This window comes from Mus caroli, unplaced genomic scaffold, assembly GCF_978045245.1.
Source record: "Mus caroli unplaced genomic scaffold, Mus_caroli_1 scaffold_2, whole genome shotgun sequence".
NCBI classification, from domain to species: Eukaryota; Metazoa; Chordata; class Mammalia; order Rodentia; family Muridae; genus Mus; species Mus caroli.
In genome coordinates, this window is record NW_028227257.1 from 89161866 (window position 1) to 89183560 (window position 21695).

Consider the following 21695-nt stretch of genomic DNA (forward strand, 5'->3'; position numbering starts at 1 on the left):
CTGAGCCATTTCGCCAGCCCTTGTTTGTTTTTAATTAATCTACTAATACACTGTTTTAAAAGAACTCAAGATTTTTTTTCATAATATTGATGGAAACCTAGTTGCCAATCAAGCTGTTTCTTTTTCTCAGAAAACTAAAATTTATATGAGGTATGTGAACAGCACATACACAACACTTGTACAACTCTGGCTCAAGGTAAGTTATTTTGATATGTGAAAAGTAACTCAGCATTAAAGCAGTGAAGATATTTAAAAAAAAACCCAAAAAGCTCTATACCCAAATGGGAAGTAGTAGCGGTGATATTTGGAGGACCCCCAAATGATGGGAGCTGGGGTTTGTGAATGTGATTTATCTAGTGCCAATGCATGTTCAGGGTCAGGTTCATAGTGATTCGTAAGAAAAGAGCCCCACTGTATGGAGAAGCTGTTCTCTTCTGGCTAACCTGAACAGACTTCTGAACACCAGGCTGAAATCGCTTCCCAGTCCAGATGAGTTAAGCAAAGCTTAATGTACTTAGCACTAATAATGAGGACAACAGTATGCAGTTTTTAAACTTGACTGTGCCTCCTCTGCTGCGGTTCTTTGAAGTAGGCATCATTATTACTCCTATTTTATTGATGGAGGCTCCTCACTTTTAACGTCAAAGAGCTTCAAGTTCAAAAGCTACTTGTTGTCAGAGTTAAGAAATGAAGCGTCACCTGCAGTGTCACAAAGTCTGCTGCTCTCTCCGGTCTTTAGTCAGCATTCCTGCTTAATGTTACAGGAAGCCTTTACATTAAAAAAATGTTTAAGTCTCCTATTGTTTGGACAACTCTTAAATTCTCCCTGAGAGCTATATCATCCAAGCTTATCATGTAGCCGAGTCTGGGAGCTGATGGCCTTTGGGCAGATCAATGAGAGCTGTCTTTAAATAACAGTAAGCATGGCTTTGTAAAAAGCTCATAATCATGGATACCTCCATCCTGTCGAGCCCAGGCCTCTCCTTACATTGAGTGTTGGGCGTTTCTCAGAGGCCTTTCTGCTGATTGGACCTCTCACCTGTAATGTCTCTTTGATTGTTTATGTTTGCAAACTAGTCACTAAGTGAAAGGCCTCAAGTGAGGGGTACAAGGAAGACACTGGGATAGATTGTTGGGGACATGGGGTTCCTTAAAAGAGTTAACTCCATGGACACACAGACAGACAACAGCATAGCAGGGGTTCTGAGGAGAGGCGGTCAGGGCCCTCATGGCAGAAGTGTTCTTACACCTTTCTCAAGATGGTGTGGTCTTACAGCATAAGCCTGTAGCCCAGTTCTCTGATACCCAGGCAGGAAGCAGGGAATTGATTGGGGAACAGGATGTGTAGCTACCAGTACTCCCTTTGATGAATACTCATTTCCCCAGGTGAGAGATTTTGGCACCTGGAAGTCTGTTAGCTAGGGACTCAGGACGTTGTGTCACAAGGATGCCCTGTTGGTCTCTGTGAATGTGAAGGGCTGCTGAGTGTGTTGTGGCCTGAGCTGCAGCTAGATTCTATCACTTTATTCTTACAGTATACATCCTAGAAAATTTTAATATACTGTAAAACAGTGGCTGGCCAGCACCGTGTCTGTGTCTCCAAGACTGAGCACTAGAGAACTTGAAAGCAAGAAGTTAGCCCCAGAGGATCTACCTCTGTGCTGTGTGTAATGTCTACCTTTAAATGTTGTCTTCAAAACAGGGAGGTGAAGGGAATTCATATTTGAGGGGCTTCTATAAGAATGGACCAGGTCTGGGGGCTGGTGAGATGGCTCAGCGGGTAAGTACATTGACTATTCTACTAAAGGTCCTGAGTTCAAATCCCAGCAACCACATGGTGGCTCACAACCATCTGTAATGAGAGCTGATGCTCTCTTCTGGTACATTTGAAGTCAGCTACAGTGTACTTATGTATAGTAATAAATAAATAGTAAAAAAAACCAACCAACCAACCAACCAAAAAAACAACAACAAAAAAAAACCCCAGTCTAAAAAAAAAAGAATGGACCAGGTCAGCACTGGGCCAGTGTCTCTGAAGATATGTAACCAAGAAAATGGGATGAAGTTGCCTTGACTTAGAGACCACAGGTTTCTAGCGTGGCCAGGTTCTTGTGGGAAGGGTAATAGGAGAACCGTGGCTTTTTAAGACATTGGAAAATAATGATGAGAGAAAGAAAGAAAAAAGGCTGGAATTTGAGAATGGCTATGAGGATTGGGGACCATTTCTCACAGCTAATTGATAGTTACAGCCCTGTGGCACCAGGGAGCTTGACCTCCACATCCTAATATAGAAAAGAGCAGTGCTGTGGTCTTGGTCCCTGGGCCAGAGGTCTTTTTGTCTTTGTGTTCATTTTCATTTTCGATGCAGTTTACATGCTGACTGCTTTGGTTTCAAGGAGAAGTACATAGACTTCTTCATTGGTAGAAGTTATTATAAAGTCCTTTTTAGATCTATTTTTACTTTAATGTATGAATGCTTTGCCTGCATGTATGTGTGTACTGTGTGTGTTCCCGGTACCTGCAGTAGTCAGAGGAGGACACTGGATCCCCTGGAAGAAGAATTCTAGATGTTTGTGAGCCACCATGTGGGTCCTGGGAAGAGAATCCAGATCCTCTGCAGAAGCAACAAGGGCTCTGCGCTGCGGAGCCGTTTCTCTCTCCAGCCCGATAGAGCTTTAGTTTAAGGATAAAATCATAAACCAGTATTTACTTCAATACCCACTTTATTTAAGTTTTTCCAAAAATAGGGTCTTGGTCTCATGTAGTCCAAACTAGCCTTGAACTCACTATGTAACGAACTGTGACCTTGAACTTTTATTTTAAAAAATGTTTACTTATTTTATTATTTTATGTGCAAGAGTGTTTTGTCAGCATGTATGCCTGTGGCCCACATGCATGCTTGCATGAAAAGAGTATCAGATTCCCCTGGGACTGAAATTATGGGTGGTAGCGAGCCATCATGAGGGTACTAGGAATTGAACTTAGGTTCTCTGCAAGAACTACAAGTACTCTTAACCACCAAGCTCAACCTTGAACTTCTGATTCTCCTTCCTCCACCTGAGTTCTGGGATCACAGGCATGTGTGCTGCCTAGGGTTACTCTGTATGCTAGACAAACACTTTACCAACTGAGCTACATCACACTACAGACAGCCCCTCAGTAGCTGTGTTCGAGTACTTGCTGTGTGCTTCTGTGTTCAGACACAGTGTGAACAAGTTGATGCTGTAAGAGCTGTGTCTGGTGAACACTTTGTACTAAACACTGTTCTCAGCATACACCATCATTAATTTCCATACACTTATGAGGTAGGATACCGGTATTAGTCCATTTCACACATTTGGGAATTCAGACACATAAAAGTCACATTCTGAAGGTTATACAGCTGGTAAGTATAATGAGATAAATAACAAGAGGTAACCAGGGTTATATGATTTATAGGATGCCTTGAAGACTCTTGGAGGAGAAGACATTGAGAGCTAGCATCAGGAGACAGGAACATATTTCACAGGCCGTCCCCCTTTCCTTTGTCTGCCTTGATTACCTACTCTGCCTGTGTACGGAAAGATCATTTAGTTTTACTCTATGTGCTACTGTGTTCTTGGCAGTGGCTCTCAGGGACCATGCCAAGGTGCATGCCCTTGTGACTTAATGTCTTAACAAAGAGTGGCTCTGCAGACAGTAGCCTCCCTCGTGCCTTCTTCAGATTCGATAAGAAAAGTAATAAAGCAGTCAGAAAGATAACTTGTGTCATCCTTCACGTAGTGTAAGTATGGACTCTGGAGGCTTTACCATCAGGGTTAGGAAAGGAACAACAATTTCATTCTAGGGCATAGTAATTATCAGAGTTCATTACAGAAGTTGAATGCTTCTTTGGAGTACTATCATAAAAGGTTTCAGCATCAAATCCCTTCTCTATTGTCCTGATTAGAATAAACCCATGAATGTGAATCTTATTAATTTACTCATAGAAGAAAAAAATGCCAGTAGTACATATTCATAAATCACTGACTACATAATTCTAATGAAACAGCCCTTGGATAAAAAAAATACAGAACATGGGCTGGTGAGCACTCACTGCTCTCGCAGAGGACCTGGGTCCAGGTCCCTGCATCCTTGTAGCAGCTCATAACAGACAGCTCACAACTGGCTGTTTCTCCATTCCAACAGGACCCAACTCCCATTCTGAGCCTCTGTGGGCACCGCTGGGCACCATACACATGACATAATAAACACAGATTGTTTCTTATTTTATACAATAGGTACTCCCAAGGCCTATGAACAGTCTAGAATAGTCAGGGCAAAGACATTTCTAAAGTTGTCAGATTTTTCAGACATACCATCTCCCATGTAAGTGCTGCTGCTTTGATTTGTGCCCATGGCAGCAGAGGGACAGAGAACTGGGGCCCAAGAAACACAGCAGAGGCTTCTAAGCTCATGGCTTTGCATCAAGGATGGCTGTAAGACTTCCCTGGGCCATTTCTGCCCCATGTTTTTTCTTCTCATTGTTGTTAAATTAAGTCAAAATGTGGCATAGTGAAGCAAAAGTGACTGACCCTATTACAGGCTACTTCTGAGAGCCAGCCCCCTCCTGCCTTTTTCCATAGTTCAGCTCTTAGCTAGACTGACACTTTGTAACAGAAAATTACCCATTTCTCATTGTCAGCAGCTGGATTCTCAGAGACTCAGAATTGCCAGGAATAGATTTTGCCTTCAGTTAAAGCAGCACTGTCCTGTTACTGGCCCAGACACTTCTGCTAAACTGCCATTTGTGAAATGCAGAGATTTCTGGTTCTTTTCTGTATTAGGAGAGGTTTGCTAGGACAGACACACTCCAGGGAGCCGTGGCAGGCAGTTGAGTCACCAGAATCTATTTGATGCTGAAAGAGCCAGAGTCATTGAGGATACAAGAACTGCCATTTGTGTAAAATCTTTCTTCTTCAGGCCCTTCATGTCACCATCCCAGGAAACCGTCCAGCAAGTAGCACTTGACCTGGTGACCCAGGAAGTGATTTCACAGCCTACTGGTCCCCCAACTCATTGAGAATGCAGAGTCAAAGGTTAGAGAAATAGTAACTGGTCTTATTTCCCTCTGTCAAGAAACACATGATTACCTCCTCCCATTCCCCAAGTCAAGAGGAACTCAGCCTTTAGGAAACCAGTAAGAGGAAATGAAGGCGGAAGGACTCCTAAGGCCCACCAATAACAGTTCTGTTTTCATGGGAACTGCTTTTGCAAATAACTAGTAAAAAATTTAGGTATAATTCCTCACACTGTAATATTTCTCCTAAGAGAAATAACTTGATTTATTGCAATCTACAAATAATTGAAAAGATTTTTACTCAGTCCGAGTCCTCATACTCTGTGTCTATCACAGCTCTGCCAATTCCCTGAGTGCCCTATGGCAGTCAAGTAGATGCACATAAATCTGAGTCGAATGTACAAATGTATCTACGTAACAGCCTGTCAGAAATTAACAAACGTGACTCTATCAACAGAGCAATTTAAATTCTTTTGTGCTTTTAATTGTCTCCATAATTTTCCCAGAACTACAAAGCTCTTTTGGGGTGGGGGTGGGGCAGCTTTGGCACAAAAACAGGCAAGAACAGCTTGGTGCTTGAAGCAGCACTTTAAAATGAACCGGGATGGGGTGGCAGGGACAGAGGAGAATGAAGGACAGTTCTGATTGTGGTTGCCGCACGTCTGTGGCTCTACTCTGAGGACAGGGAAATGAAAGGAAAACGAAGGTTCCAGTGTTTCGAGAATTTATCCAAGTGTTTGTCCAGTCACAGCACATGTGTCTTTGTAGCCAAGGACCTGCCCCAGGATGTCAGAAAGGGGTCAGAAGGGGTCAGGGTCAGGGTCAACCTATTTCCTACCTGAGGCCAGAACTGGGTTCCGTCCTTTGGCCATCAGATGTGGATGCTAACTTATCAGAGAACGCCTGTGAATTTATTTGGAGTAGAAGACTCCAAGGATGCTGAGTTCTGGGCTGTGACAGTCGAGAAGACTGTGACTGCAGGTCCTTCATGATTATGGAAAACAGCCTTTAGTTCCTCCTTCTGTCTTTTTATGTTTAGTTTTTCTTCCTGAGATAGGGTCTCACTACATGGCCCTGGCTTGCTATGTAGACCAGGCTAACCCAGAACTTGCAGCAAACTTTCTAGCTCTGCCTCCCAAGTGCTGGGATTGCAGGTGTGCCACATGTGCACCCTGCTTGGGTTCCTTGCAGTGCCCTTACGGGCCATCAACAGTAAATGCCTTAGTTCATGTCTCTGGTGTGATCCCCCCCCCCCCAGCTCTAGATTATTACTAGGGATGAAATACCTGCCTCATGTGACAACTAAGCAAGACAAATGACACATAAAGTATCTGGCCATGTCCAGTTAGCTTTCATTATGTGCACTTTGCTTCTGGTCTAGCTGCCATTTGCTGCTTCTGCCTTGTTATTTCTTAGAAAGTAATAATCTTCGGCTTCTTCCTCTTTGAAACTGAAGTGGTCTCAAGGTCGAGGACCCCAGGTCACCTCCTGTTTTATAATAGTTCTTCCTTACCCTACACTTTGTGTACTTTTGAGATCCAAACAGCAGATGATTTGCCACATGCCTATTAGCCACTTAGTGTCAGCCACTCGATTGCTCATTCAGATAACTGTCTAGCAGAGCTCTGTCTCACTAGATAATGCACTCATTTGTATTTTTTCTGTGCATTGTTGTGTCTGTGTGAGGGTGTCAGAACTCTGGAGCTGAAGTTACAGACAGTTGTGATCTGCCATGTGGGTCCTGGAATTGAACCTGGGTCCTCTGGAAGAGCAGACAGTGCTCTTAACTGTGGAGCCATCTCTCCAGCTCTCTCCTCTTTTTTTTTTTTCCTTTTTCTCTTTTCTTTTCTTTCCTTCTCTTTCTCCTTCCCTCTCTACCTCCCTTCATCTTTGTTCTTCACTTATCTTCAACATCTACACTCAACTTCCTCTGCCTCTTAAGATTAAAAACTGTCAAGGTGTAATGGGAGAGCGGAGGTCCAGCTTTCTGGTTTGTGCTCTTCACTCTGGCTGGGCTGTGTTCAGGGTAATGGAAAGCAGGCCTTCTCTCCTGAGGTCCTTGCTCCTCATGCTGGCAGTCAGACTCCAGCCTCTGAGCAGTTGGAATGTACTGAGAAACCACAGAGCCCAGAGAGAGCATTATGCAGGCAGTTCCACACAGGGGGAATCTATTTACACCACACAAGTTGCCGTTTACATGCGTGGATAATTGTTTATCTGCACACTCTCATACTTCACCTAATATGTAATACACATGCCCTGTCAAGAGGGTTTAGCTAAGAACTGTTATCTCCAGATTGCCCTGAACATCCAGGGGATACTATGGAAATTTTGAGGAAAAACCACCTTTTAAAGAGAGTGGTTTTCTTAGTTCAATGTGATGTTTAGAATTTTAAACCATACAAGTCTGATCCCCAAACACTCTGTTTCTTGCATATTTTCCTGACTAAATGTTTTTCTTCATTCCTTTGCCATACAGTAAGTATTGTGACAAAGCATCATGTATCAGTAGGAATTTGCCTGTAAAGAACTGTTCTTTGGCTGAGGATAACGTTTACAGAGGAGCAGAAAGCAGGAGCACGTGATCAGATCTTCTGCAATAGCATTAAGTTATGTAGAGAGTAGGCTAAGAGTTGAGAACAAGGAGAACGAAGAGTTAAATAAGAGCAGTTAAGTAACAACAAGGGGAGCTTTTCTTCATTGGGAAAAATAAATAGAATTTGCATAGGGGGAAACCGGGCTTTTAATATGGCCTGAAAGCACAGTAGCATAATGGTTAAGAATAGAGACTTTGATATTTGTTTGAGGGCCTGCCAGTGTGTTTTGGGCAGGGTGCTTACGTTTTCTGTAAAACAGTGAGATTCATACATAAAAATATGTTCAATGCCAGGCAGTGGTGGCGCACGCCTTTAACTCCAGCACTTATGAGGCAGAGGCAGGCGGATTTCTGAGTTCAAGGCCAGCCTGGCCTACAAAGTGAGTTCCAGGACAGCCAGAACCTGTCTTGAAACCCTGTCTTGAAAAAAAAAAAATGTTCATTACCAAATTGTTGGAAGGAAAGATTAAATTAGATAATGGATGTGAAGGGCTTGTTGTTCTGCTTAAGGTCTAATGAGTGTTGGATAAGCTCTGGTCCATCACTGCTGACACCACTTCTCACGCATTCACTGAGTGAGGTACCTGTACCTTACCCAGTGTTGTAGATGCTAGGGATGTAGCAGTGAACAAAACAGGAGGAATCCCAATCCTCGTGGAGATTCTGTTCTGAAATTGTCGTTTTTAATTCTTTTAGCTTTATTTTATGTGATTTGCCTTATACATGTTCATACCTGGTGCCTGACATTGTCAGAGGATAGCTTTGGACCCCTAGAACTGGAGTAGGGATGCTTGGGACCTCCGAGTGGTTGCTGGGAACAGGATCTGCATCCTTGAAAGAGCAGCCATGTACTTTTAACGACTAAGCCATCTCGGCAGCTCCTGAGTATTGTTTTGATCTCACCTGTTTTTATGTGTATATAATAATGTTAGAGTTATAAAAACGTGAAACTATTTGAGCTGATCTCATCCCTCTATTCAGCTGCATCAGTGATACATCTTCAGGAAGCAGGATGAAGCTGTCAGTGTCAGTAACTTATTAGTGGGAGGCTCAGGCTCTGCTGCAGCCTGGGGTGGCACACGTTCCTAGTGTGAGTGGTGCCCTGGGTGGATCAGCAGCACTGCAGAGCAGCCCACCCACCCTAGTCCTGGTGGGCTCTCATGTTTCTGAAGGGCACTTTCTGCTTACTATAAAGTACAGGTAGACACAGTTTTCCCTATTTCTGTTGAGGGCTCCACCTTACGTTTGCCTCTTAGAGCAAACGTGGTTTTTTTTGTTTTGTTTTTAATATCTACCTATGTTTCAGGTATCGCTTCTTGGTCTTTGGGTTTTGGCAGTTTTGACATTCTTTGAATAGTTTGATTTTAAAAGTATATTTAAGGGGGCTGGAGAGATGGCTCAGCAGTTAAGAACACCAACTGCTCTTCCAGAAGTCCTGAGTTCAAATCCCAGCAACCACATTATGGCTCACAACCATCTGTAATGGGATCCTATGCCCTCTTCTGGTGTGTCTGAAGACAGCTACAGTGTGTGTGTGTGTGTGTATAATAAAATCTTAAAGAAAAGAAAAGTATGTTTAAACAGTTTGTTGTTTAGTGCTTCTTGAACCTATAGCTTGGTGCCTTACATTTTTTTTTACATTTATTTGTTTTGTATGTATGTATGTGAACTCCCACATGGTCACATGTTCCACACTGCATGTATGGAGATCAGAGGACAAGTTGAGGGAGTCATTTTCTCCTTTTACTGTGAGAATTCTGCAGCTTGAACTCAGGTCATCAGGCCTGGGAGCAGACACTTTGCCCACTGAGTTATCTTGCTGGCCACAGCTTGATTATTTAATTGTTTTGTTTTATTTTTAAATCAGTTTTGGTAAATTTTCAATTAAGAGCTACTCAGATATACTTCTGTTTTTCTCTTTATTCCTACTTTTTGGGGATTCCAATTATATAAATGTTAGACCTCCTCAGAGTACCTGTGTCTTCTGTCCTTTTTTTTTTTTTTTTTTTTTCATTTTCCTTCATTTTGTCTTTTAGGTTTTATTTCAAATATTTTATATTCTAGTTCATCAATTCTTTCCTCATTTGTGTCTAAATGCTATTATGCCCACCTACCAAGTTCTTAATTCTGTTATTGAGTTCTTGAGTTCAGTAATTTTCACTTAGGCTAGGGGATGATGGTGGCTTTTGTTTGGAATCCTGCCATTCGGGAATCTGAGACAGGAGGATTTCAAAGCCCACCTAGGCCCAGTATTGAGACAATTTCAAGACCTCATTTTTTTTCCCCTATTTTGTACTTTTCATTGCTAGTTTCTTTCTTTATTCTTGCTTTTTAATTTGCTCAGCCCATTAAAGCGTGGGTGTTATAGAATCCATATCTGGATTTGCTGTGGCTTATTTATTTTATCTCTAGTATATCTTTTTTAATTCTATTGTTTTACTTTGTTGTCTACTTTTCCCTTTAGTTGAGTGATACTCATTGGGTATGAAAAGAACTGTAGAGACAATGGCATTGGATGTTTGTTATCTTCCTCAGAAGATTTCCATCTGCTTTGGCAGATCCCTGGGTGCTAGCACTCCTGGCTTACCTCAGTCCCATCAGGTGCTGGAATGATTTGAAGCTAAGCAAAATTGTCCAGGAGAGGTGGTTTCTAAGTAGCTCTCTGGAGAGCAGAAGAGCAGTATAGCTTTACTGGTATCCATCCTCCAGCCTCAGTGCATCCTGGACCCCACTGCTTTGCCCTCCAAAATTAAAAATCATCTGAAAACTCAGAAACTTAAACTTTAATTTAAAAGTATTAAGTACAGAGTATATCAGCTGCACCCTCAACAACTAGCAGAGGCTCCTGGCTCTATCAAAGGACATACTGATACAAGTCGTAAGTGACAGCAGCATGTGTGATATTGTGAGAAGTTTAATAGAGTTGTAACGTGATAGGAGCTGAGATTTCTACCGTTGACAAAGTCACAAGTACAACAAGAATCTGTGCTTATAATCAAAGTTAAAGGAACTGGTACATCTCAACTAGAAGGTAGTAAAAATGTAGAAAATTTTACCTTTTCAAGCCTGTGAAGTTCTTGAATTCAACCCATGAATCTTTGTCTTTGGAAGCCCTGCCCATGGGGATAAATGGCCACAAATGCGTGGCTCACTTCTCTGGATTTGACTCTTTCATAACCTGGCCTTGTCATTCTTCATTGCCTTGAAAACAGCCCTCTGACGTCAAACATGCTAAGCACAGAGTCCCCAATGGAGGAACTAGACAAAGGACCCAAGGAGCTAAAGAGGTTTGCAGCCCCAGAGGAGGAACAACAATATGAACCAACCAGTACCCCCAGAGCTCCCAGGGACTAAACCACCAACCAAAGAGTACATAAGGAGGGACCCATGGCTCTAGCTGCATATGTAGCAGAGGATGGCCTTGTCATCAATGAGAGGAGAGGCCCTTGGTCCTGTGAAGGCTCAATGCCCTAGTGTAGGGGAATGCCAAGGCAGGGAAGCAGGAGTGGTGGGTTGGTAAGCTGGGGAGGGGGGAATGGGATAAGGAATTTTTGGAGGGGAAACAAGGAAAGGGGATAACATTTGAAAGGTAAATAAAGAAAATATCTAATGAAAAAAAAAAAAAGTAGAAGGGAGACCAGGACAGGATGGGATGGCAGATGGGGGAACTAGAGAGGGTAATGAGGGAGGAAGAGAGACAGTATTTTGGAATCTAGATTTAAAATACACACACACACACACAAAACATGAAAGCAAAGGGGGCTATTTAGAGACAAGGGGAACAGTTTGGGGGAAGGTAGGATGGATGAGTAAGGTATAATGGATATATGTGTATTAAAACATGAAATGTTTTATTTTGTATATTAACTGTGCTGGCTAGTTTTATGTCAACTTGATATATATATGTGTGTGTGTATATATATGTATATATATATGTGTGTGTGTATATATGTATATATATGTGTGTGTATATATATGTATATATATGTACATGTGTATATATATGTATATGTATATATATGTGTGTGTGTATATATGTATATGTGTATACACACAACATACACACACACACACACACACACACATATATATATCCATATCCTGAGAGGAGGGAACTTTGACTGAGAAAATGCCTTCATAAGATCAGACTATAGGCAAGCCTGTAGAACATTTTCGTAACTAGTGGTTGGTGGGGATAGTCCAGCTATTGTGGGTGGGGACACCTCTGGGCTGGTGGTCCTGGGTTCTATATGAAATCAGGTTGAGGGCTGGAGAGATGGCTCAGCAGTTAAGAGCACTGGCTGCTCTTCCAGAGGTCCTGAGTTCAATTCCCAGCAACCACATGGTGGCTCACAGACATCTGTAGTGGGATCCAATGCATTCTTCTGGTGTGTGTCTGAAGACAGCTACAGTGTACTCATAGAAATAAAAATAAATAAATCTTTAAAAAGAAAAGAAATCAGGTTGAGCAAGCCATGAGGAGCACCCTCCATGGCCTCTCGTCAGCCCCTGCCTCCAGGCTCCTGCCCTGGTGAGTTTCTGTCCTGACTTCCTGGGTTGGTAAGCAGTGCTGATGAAGCATAAGCCAAACAAACCCTTTCTGCCTGCCCCAAGTAGCTTTGGGCGTGGCCCTTCATCACAGAACAGTAACCCTGACTAGGACAGTAGCTTAAAAGGTTAATACAAATGTGGGGGGAGAAGAACCATCTGCTTTTAACGATTTACTGACTCTTTCTCGGCCAGGAGGGTTAGTTTGAATTACCTAGTCTATCTTTACTGGAAGAAGAATTCCGTTAGAGTTTGCATCTTAGTGGAATATAATTATATTAGCAGAAATAGGAACTATTCATTATAAGGGGCTATTAAGGAGTCTAATTTGATTTATGAAGGACTAGTACAAGCTGAAAAGCAAAAGACGGGAAGTACATGATTACAATATGGATAAGGCCAGTTGGTGAAAGGTTCATTTATATTGGAGAAGAAAAAAAAAAAAAAACACAATGGTAAAAGTCAGTATCGTATAAATGCCAAGAAATGAACTTCCCGTCTGGTCTTCTTTTCATTTTTTAAAATTGGTAGCTCTGTGGTAAGCCTACACTGACTGTCAGACACCGTGCCAGGCATGGACATCAAGGAACCCTCTGTTGTATAAAGATGCTGGAGATATAAAATCCAATTCAAGTAGCCCAGAAACAATGAATTGTACAGAGCTAGAAAGTGCTCCACAGAGGAATGACGATCATCTCAGGACTGAGAGAGTATGCACAAAATATCAGACAAGGAAAAGCATCTCCTCCCTTCCCTCCCTCCCTCTCTTTTTCTGATATGATCATGTATAGTCCAGGTTGGTCTTCAACTCACTGAGCATGAACTTCTGATCCTTCTTCCTCCACTGCACAAGTGCTGGGCATTGAGAGTGTTGGCTGCCTCCCCAGCCTAGACCCAAGGTCTTAGTGACAAACAGGGTTTAGATTTAAAATTGTTATTATCACATTTATTTATTGAGAGGGAGGGTGTATGCCACAACACAAACGTGGTGACCAGAGACAGACTTGCCGTTGTCTATTCTTTCCCTTCACTGTGTGCATCCCAGGGCTTGAACTCAGCTTATCAGGCTTAGCAGCAAGCATCTGTACTCAATAAACCATCTCACCTCCCCCAACATTTAGATTTTGACTTCTGAACAGAAGCAAGAGTTGGAGCTAAGAGGATGAAGATCACATTAGGTATGAGATTTCCTCAAGAGCAGGTCTGGCTTTCCGCCTCCAATCCTTTTCCTTTTTTCTTTTTTCTTTTTTGTTTCTTTGTTTTGTTTGAGAGAGAGTCGGGTAGCCCATTCTGGCCCCGAGGATGACCTTGAACTCCTGACCTTCTTGCCTCCACCTCCCATTGCTTGCAACTAAGAAGCCTGACTGTTGCCATCATCGTTGCCATCATCGTTAGTCGCTGTAGTAAAGGGTGTGTGTTTGTTTGTTTGTTGCTTGTTAGTGTTTCAAAACAGAATCTCATATAGTAGCCCCTTGGCTGGCCTGGAACTCAAGATCCACCTGCTTCTGGCTCCAAAGTACTGGGATTAAAGGCCTGCATCGCCATGCCTGGCTCATTCATTCATGATTCTTTTAGGAGTTTATTAGTTAGCATCTGAAACTGAGTCCTCACACACTTTATGTAGTAACGCCTTTCATTTCGTTGGGGAAAGGAAGAAGGACGACGAGTTATTGCTCTTATATCCCTATAATGTTTGGAGTTTGATTGCTGGCTAATGCCTTCCCTGGTAAAATTCTGTCTTCTCTCAGGCTTCATGTGAGTCCTAGGAAAGTCTGAAGAATTGCCAACAAAGATAAACTATTCAGTGTCAGAAGTTTTACGTCTTCAGGAAAAGGCATCTGATTGCCTTAGATGAGATTCTACCCACTTAATGGTTGCTAGAGTGCTGGTAAAACTCCATCCCCACAAAGCTTCATAATACAATATTGAAATATTTGTGATAAAGGAGAAATTGACAAACAAAGCTCCTGTGGTAGCAGGAGTGAAGCTGTAGCTTATTTTAGAAATTTGAACCATTTATCAGTTACAGTTTTTACCAAAATAGGCATTTTTTAAAGTTTGTCACATTGATTTTGTAAAACAAACAAAAACAACCCCCTACCCCCAAAAAACCCCTAGCTTGTGAATGATCAATGGCTTATTTAAACTGTTTTGTTACGTTTTCCTTATGAGATGGTAGACATTGCAGAGGAGAGGTCTGTGTGGATAGAAAGGTAAATGGACGGAAGAGAAGAACTGAGTATTTAGATCAAGGAGGACATTTAGAAATGTTGATTTCTTACTCTCCCATGCTGGTGTTTGAACATCAAGAGAAATTCATGGCGTTCAGGCAGAAGCATCGAGAAGGTCCCTGCTGTAGTGTCCAGGGCAGTGGGCAGCTGGTCTGAGGTGTGGGCTCCTCCAGAGATGAGCGGCTGTTCTTGCCCTTCTTCAGAGTGGTGAGGAGAGACTGCATGCTGGTTCCCAGGGGCAGAAGCTTAAACATAGCCTCCGTCCATCCTCACTGGGTTCCTTCTGTTTTCTCTAAGAATTGTGTGTTTCTGGTTTGCTTTTTGTACTACAGAGCCTCTCTCTGAGGGCCAGGCTGGCCTTGCACTCAAAGTAGTTCTCCTGTCTCCACTTCCTGACTGCTTGGATTAAAAAAAGTGTCTATCTTTTAGCTAAGTGCAGTACTGTGGTGCATTTTTTTCTAATCCCAGAGGCTAAGAAGGAGGCTAAATTTGAGGATAGCCTGGACTATGTACGGGGTTTCAGTATAGAGACCCTACCTAAAATAAGTAAGTATGGAAGGAAAGAAAGGAAGGAAGCCATGATGATTATAGGAGTTGTTGACAGATAAGCCTAGATTCACTGTGAAAGGTGTATCTTTACAACTATGACATGACACTGTCATGTTTGAGGCCCCTCATTTAGATGATGTTGATAAGTGGGAGCACACCCAGCTGTCTTCCCTCTGTCCCTTCTAGGAATAAGAAGGAAGAAGTGGAGCCAATGCTAAATTGGCTTCCCTTGGCCCTAATATTAAAGTTGAAACAAAATGTTTCGAAAGAACTCTTTTATATCTTGTAAATTAGAAAGTTTGTGGTTTCCTGTTCCCCCTCTAATATTTGTTATGGGTTATTCACCAAAGACATGGGTTTAAACCAATAGAAAGTCTTTAATAGCTGGTTGCTGACTACACTGGGTGTTCAGGACCCCAGGGTAGCCCTGAGCCTTTCTCAGGGTGAGCTTTTAAGCACAAAAACCATGTTCTGCATTGACACACTTCAGCTAACAAGAACAGTTAGCCACAAGCAGAACTACAGAAGCCAAAAAGCAAAGTAGTACATTTAGAACTATGGACTTTGATGGATTAGGCCTTTGTTTTATTGTCAGGTGGTACTGTCTGCATGCTGAATTTTACGGCCTGAATGGTACTTCCATCATGGAGTCAGTCATACAAAGTAAGTCTGGGGGCCTGCTAAGGGCTAGTGCCCTTTTACAATTTTGTTGCCAGTTGGGCAGAATACTAATTGTTATTATATTTTTATTCTATATTTCATGTTTGTTGAACATTTACCTTGTGTTTACTCTGTACTGAGTGCTGGGATGGATTTTTTAAAATGTCAAGTGCTTTGTCCTCCGAGAGTATGCAACTAATGGGAAGACATTTTGGCAGAATCCTAACTGAAAACGGCTTGAAGGAGAGACAGGGAGATAACAGTAGATAGGATCTAACTGGCATATACACCAAGATAGCCCATGGTAGACACAGCCTTAATTCAAAGAGGGTCAATAGAGCTACTAATGTGGTATCACACGAAATCTGCATCTGCTTCTCTTCCATTTTCCTGTTTTTATCCTCAGGCTGGCCACTAGGGATTTGGGGCTGACATCCCCAGTATAGTAATGGTGATAGATAAAGAGATTCTTTCCGAGTAGCTCTAACAACATTGACCTGGGATTAACACCTACTGGGCTGTCTTGTGTCACATACTCAAAGTTGAACCAGTGAAGTGACCAGGAAAAAGAAATACACTGATTAGACTGGCCTTCCCCCCGCCCCCCCCGCCCCCCGCCCCCCCATCTTTGATTATTTTATAATCAATATTCAAATACCTGAATTTTTCCTACTTGAAGCCAAATTACTTAAACATTTTTGTTGTTGTTTTTGTTACTGTTTTGATGTATTTAAAAACAAAACAAACAAAACAAAAAACAAAACCCAACAGATGTATTTGTTTTGTGTATATAAGCACACTGTAATTGTCTTCAGGCACACCAGAAGGGGACATCAGATCCCACTATAGATGATTGTGAGCCACCATGTGGCTGCTGAGAATTGAACTCGGGATCACTTAAAGGGCAGTCAGTGCTCTTAACCACTGAGCCATCTCTCCAGCCTCGCTTTTGTTGTTGTTTTTGAAACAGGATTGTATGTAACCCTGGTGGATTTTAAATTTACTACACACACACACACACACACACACTTTTTTTTTTTAGCATGTTAGAGAGATGTTCTACCATCAAGCTCTATCCTAGTTCTTCCCCATCTTTATTGTAGTTATCATTTCCAGATATTATTATACATGCTAACTGTGGTGGCTTGGCAACTTGTCTCTTTTATTCTGTCGTTATTCATAATGGAGTAATGTAGTTGATCCATATTTCAGAAGCTATAGCAAAAACTGTTCTAGAGGAACTTCATCTAAACTAGGACTTGATTTTTTGTTAGTTTTTTAAAAAGTAGATATACAAAATAGCAGCTTGCTTTATGACATTGTCATAGTGTATGCCATTGTCCTACGCCCACATTGTTGCTCCTTTAACCCTCTTTGATCCATGTCCCATTTCTCCCCTTTCTTCTCCCAAACACTCTTCTTTTTAGTTTCATGTTTTACACACACACATACACACACACACACACACACACACACACACACAGCCCTACCTGGGCTCCCCCTCTGAGAGAGAACACATGATACTTGATTTGTCTTCTTGCTTCCCTGTTTTCCTCACCCTCCCAACACGGTTCCAGGCTTTTTGTATGACAAGATCACTGAATTGGGCTTGAAGCAGAATGGAATCAGACTGAGGGGTGAGTCGGTTTGCTTTGGGAGCAATGTGAATTATGGTCAGAGGGCCGCTGTGGCAGACCATGGTTTAGACAGCAGTGCCAGTCTGCTGTGATGCGTTCCCTTTCTACACACTCACCTGATTACAGTCAAAGTACAACGGGTGTTTAGTTCCTGTTCTTTTGGATCTAGGACGGACATATTTTGTCACCTTACAAATCCAAACCCTGGGCTGGTGAGATGGCTCAGCGGGTAAGAGCACTGACTGCCCTTCCAGAAGTTCAAATCCCAGCAACCACGTGGTGGCTCACAACTATCCATAATGAGATCTGATGCCCTCTTCTGGTGCTGTCTAAAGACAGCTACAGTGTACTTATTTATAATAATAAATAAATCTTTGGGCTTGAGAGAGCAGAGACCGAGTGAGAGGGCCAACCAGAGCAAGCAGGGTTGACTAGAGCAAGCAGAGGTCCTAAATTCAATTCCCAACAACCACATGAAGGCTTACAACCATCTGTACAGCTACAGTGTGCTCATATACATAAAATAAAATAAACAAGTCTTAAAAAAAAAAAAGAAAGAAATCCAGACCCTCTCTTTAATCCACAAAACTTATTTGCTAAAGATGAGCTTTGTGCTGCCTTGGACATTTGGTGGGCCAAGCACCGGAGATCCTGCATTTGTCTTTGGTTGTTATCCCATCAAGATAGCCCATTAAGTGCAATGGATAGCAACAGAAGGGTAGAGGAGGGAAGAAAATACCTTTCTGATATTTTCATAGAGGAATTTGAGGATTCAGAGTTTAGTCTTAAATAACCAGATTAATGTGTTTAAATGCCTTAAATCACTTTTAAATTTTTCCTTGTTTTTGTATCATGTTAACAAGATTTTAGAGATCACTAAAACAGTAGATGGGAAATTCTGTTGTGGATTAAAGATCCTTCCAAAGTTTCACCCACTAATGGGAAGAGTGTTTCAGGCAATGTATAGGCAAACATGGGCCAGCTAACAGAGTGTGGGACTCTGTGTCCTGTGGTAGCCATTCTGTCTCTTAGGAGGGGGTATGATTTACAGGCAGCTCTCTGGGGTATGTGTCTTTGTTTTGCAGAGTTTCTGTGAAGAATGGCATCCAAGAAATAGCAAGTGGCATTAGGTGGTAATCCAGAGTTTAGCATGGTACCAGGCTAGGTTAGCCAGCAGTAAGGGCTGCTTTTGGCCAGCTGCTCCATTTCTGGTAAGAGATTACTGCTTTATTTTGGGGTTTTGTTGGGGTTTTGTTGTTGTTGACTCATTACAGATAATGACTAGTTCTAGACAAATTCTTGTCATCATTGGTGCTAAAGGCTCTTGTGACCAAAGAGCACCTGTTCTGAAAGGCTCTGTGCTCAGTGACTGATGCTTCTCTCTGCCAAAGCACTCTTCTGGTTTGTTCTGTCTTTCTCTGAAGTACCTTTAAGCATCTCTGCATGGCGACTCACTCTCTTCTAGCCTACCTCCTCCTGCCTTGCTGAATGCTAGATTTCCCAGCTCACAACTGTAAGAAGGGGCTTTATTTCAGAGTAGAAAGGGGCCCCCATATGTGGCCTATTATATCCATATCAACTTGCTTACCCTTTTCAAACAGCTATTGTCTTTTAATAGGGTCCTGCCTGGCAGGGGGAGTCCTTAATTCCTGCCATATAAGAATGGACAGCTTGAGTTACAGCGAGCTGCAGTTCGGTACTCTGATCAAAAGGCCTCTGTTGTTTTTAGAGGGTTTTTCTCCCTCTCTCTCTTTCTTTTTCTATATCCTGGACTAATAATTCAGCACAGCAAGGTCATTACAGGCTTTGAATTGAGAGCTGAGAGTGTTAAATTACTGACCTAGAATAAAAGAGATCTGGGGGGCTCTCAAGAAAGATAAAGGGATCCCAGCTAGAAAACTGCAAAGCCAAGCAACCTCACTTCTTAACAATATTATTTTTTTAATCCTCTCTGTCTCCACAAGTCTTTTCTGGGACAAGAAAAGATCTCCTGCCAGAGAAACTAGGTCAGGAACTCAGTGACATCTCCTGAGAGATGAGGCCTAGGTGCTGGCAGCCCCTGGGTGCCTCTGTCCTCTTTGGTCTGTCTTTCCATTGTGTCAGTGTTTTCCTCTCTCCCGCCTTGCCTCCTCTGTCTTCATCTTTTTCTGCTGTCCTGTCAGAATGCTGATGACTGGGGAAATGATAACTGAACAGTGGGAGCTGATTTGGCTTCTAGCTCTGCCTGGTAAGTCTGAGGGCTCTATCCACCGTGGCTTTTGCTGCATTGTAACAAGGTGGAGACGCCATAGTGGAGAGAGAGATACATAGATAAGGACAGTTATGATGGCCCGGATCCATTCATGAGAGCCGATTCCTCATAACTAATTATCTCCTTCCCTTTTCACCTCTCTATGGTGTTATATGGTGATTAAACTTCAACATAAGCATGGGGGGACAACACATTGAAACTATAGCACTCCCTTAGCCAATAAGTTAGCTTTTGTTAATACATTACAACATCCAGATGAAAGATAGTATCCCATGAAGGGATTTGAAGTATATAAGAAATACACTATTTAGTCTCCCCCCAAATTAAAATTTTTATTACATTTATTCATTTGAATGGGGGCATGTGCATGTGGCATATATATGTGCAGAGGTCAGAAGACAGTTTGTGGAAGTCAGTTCTCTCTACAGTGCACATACTGGGAAGCAAACTCGGTCATCAGGCTTGGTGGCAAGTACCTTTACTTACAGAGTTCTATCAATGTTCTGCCCCCCTCAACAAATATACAGTTCACATCTGTAATCTCTGCATACACGAGGCTAAGGCAGAAAATTTACCATGCATTCAAGGCCAGCCTAGGGAGTACCATATGACCCTGCCTCAAAATTTAAAAGTACAGAATATCCAAGATACAGTCCACAGAACTCAAAAAGGTCAACAAGCTGAAGTGCCCAAGTGAGGATGCCTCAGTCCCACTTGAAAGAGAGAAGCAAGCAACACAAGTGGGGATAGAGGGAGGGATCTGGGAGAGAAAGTGGATGGGGTTGAGGGGAGTAGGGGGTAGAGGGGAACCTGATCTAGTATTGGGTGAGGGAAAAGGACTGAAGCCCTGAGGGCCAGCAGAAAGAATGGAAACAGGCAACCTCAGGAAATAGGAGGTTGGGGGGATCCCCCAGAATGTACCAGAGACCTGGGAGGTGAGAGACTCCCAGGATTCAAAGGGAGAGTCCTTAGATGAAATGCCCGACAGTAGGGAGAGGGAACTTATAGAGCCCACCTCTAGCAGGAAGACAGGGTATCAAGTGAGGGATGGGGTTGCCATCCCACAGTCACATCTCTGACACATAATTGTTCCTGTCTGAAAGAATTACAGGGGTGGTAATAAAGAGGAACCTGAGGAAAAGAAGGTCCAGTGACAGGCCCAAAGTGGGATCCAGCTCAAGGGGAGGTCCCAAGGCCTGACACTATTACTGAGGCTATGGAGCACTCACAAAAAGGGATCTATCATGACTGCCCTCTGAAAGACCCAACAAGCAGCTGAGAGAGTCAGATGTAGTTACTTGCACCCAACCAATGGACAGAAGCAGCTGACCCCTGTTGTTGAATCAGGGAAGGCTGAAAGAAGCTGAGGAGAAGGGCGATTCTGTAGGAGGACCAGCAATCTTAATTAATCTGAACCCCTGAGGTCTTTCAAACACTGCACCACCAAACAGACAGCATACATCAGCTGACATGAGGCCCCCAACACACATACAGTAGAGGAATTCCAGGTCTGTGTTCATTCTGAGATGAAGCACCTAACCCTCAAGAGACTGGAGGCCCCAGGGAGTTTAGAGGTCAAGTGGGATGGGGGATGGGGGGCATCCATGTGGAGACGAGGTGGGGTAGGGAGGAGGTGTGGGATGTGGAGCAGTCGGAGGGTGGATGGGGGTGGTGGCGGGGAATGGAATATGAAGTGTAAAAAATAAATTAAAAATTAAATTAAAAATGAAAAGATATTTTATATTTTATTATATATATGTATATGCGTATATACATATATACATATATATCTGTGTAATGATCGCTCTCCTGTACTTTAACAAGAAACCCCCATTGTGAATGAACTGGACATCCATCTCCATCTTATTCTGTACTGGGTCTTCTGAAGAAAATTGCTTCCATTTTCTCATACCTTGCCAAAACTATTATCTCTTATGTATCTATTTTTGAAGTTATCTCTTAAAGCCAGACACCTTGTAGATCCTTTGGAAAGTATTCATTTCCTAAGACTAATATTTTTAGAAAAGTCAAACTTTCATAGATTTTATGCACAGCAAACTAATAGTACAAACTCTTACAAATTAAAAAATAATTGAGCGCAGCATGGAGAAGAGGAAGCGGGTGCTCAGAGTTTCCCCCATAACCAAGACCCAGTTGATGCCGGCTGGGAGAGGCACTGTTAGTT

The 21695-nt window shown here is 42.5% G+C and overlaps 1 protein-coding gene across 5 annotated transcripts in view; it reads left to right on the forward strand.

Annotated features, from left to right (window-relative positions):
* Cstpp1 (centriolar satellite-associated tubulin polyglutamylase complex regulator 1) overlaps positions 1–21695 on the forward strand; it is a 165973-nt gene that overhangs the window by 27704 nt on the left and 116574 nt on the right. Inside the window, exon 1 of one of the 5 annotated variants that reach the window (XM_085834653.1) lies at positions 4997–5057. The exons of 3 other annotated variants lie outside the window; for them this stretch is intronic. In XM_085834653.1, the coding sequence (XP_085690779.1) occupies positions 5044–5057 (14 nt within the window). In that variant the 5' untranslated portion in view covers positions 4997–5043. Of the gene's footprint in view, positions 1–4996; positions 5058–15565; positions 15626–21695 lie in introns of those variants that run through there. One more of the 5 variants, XM_085834654.1, reaches the window with a different exon arrangement.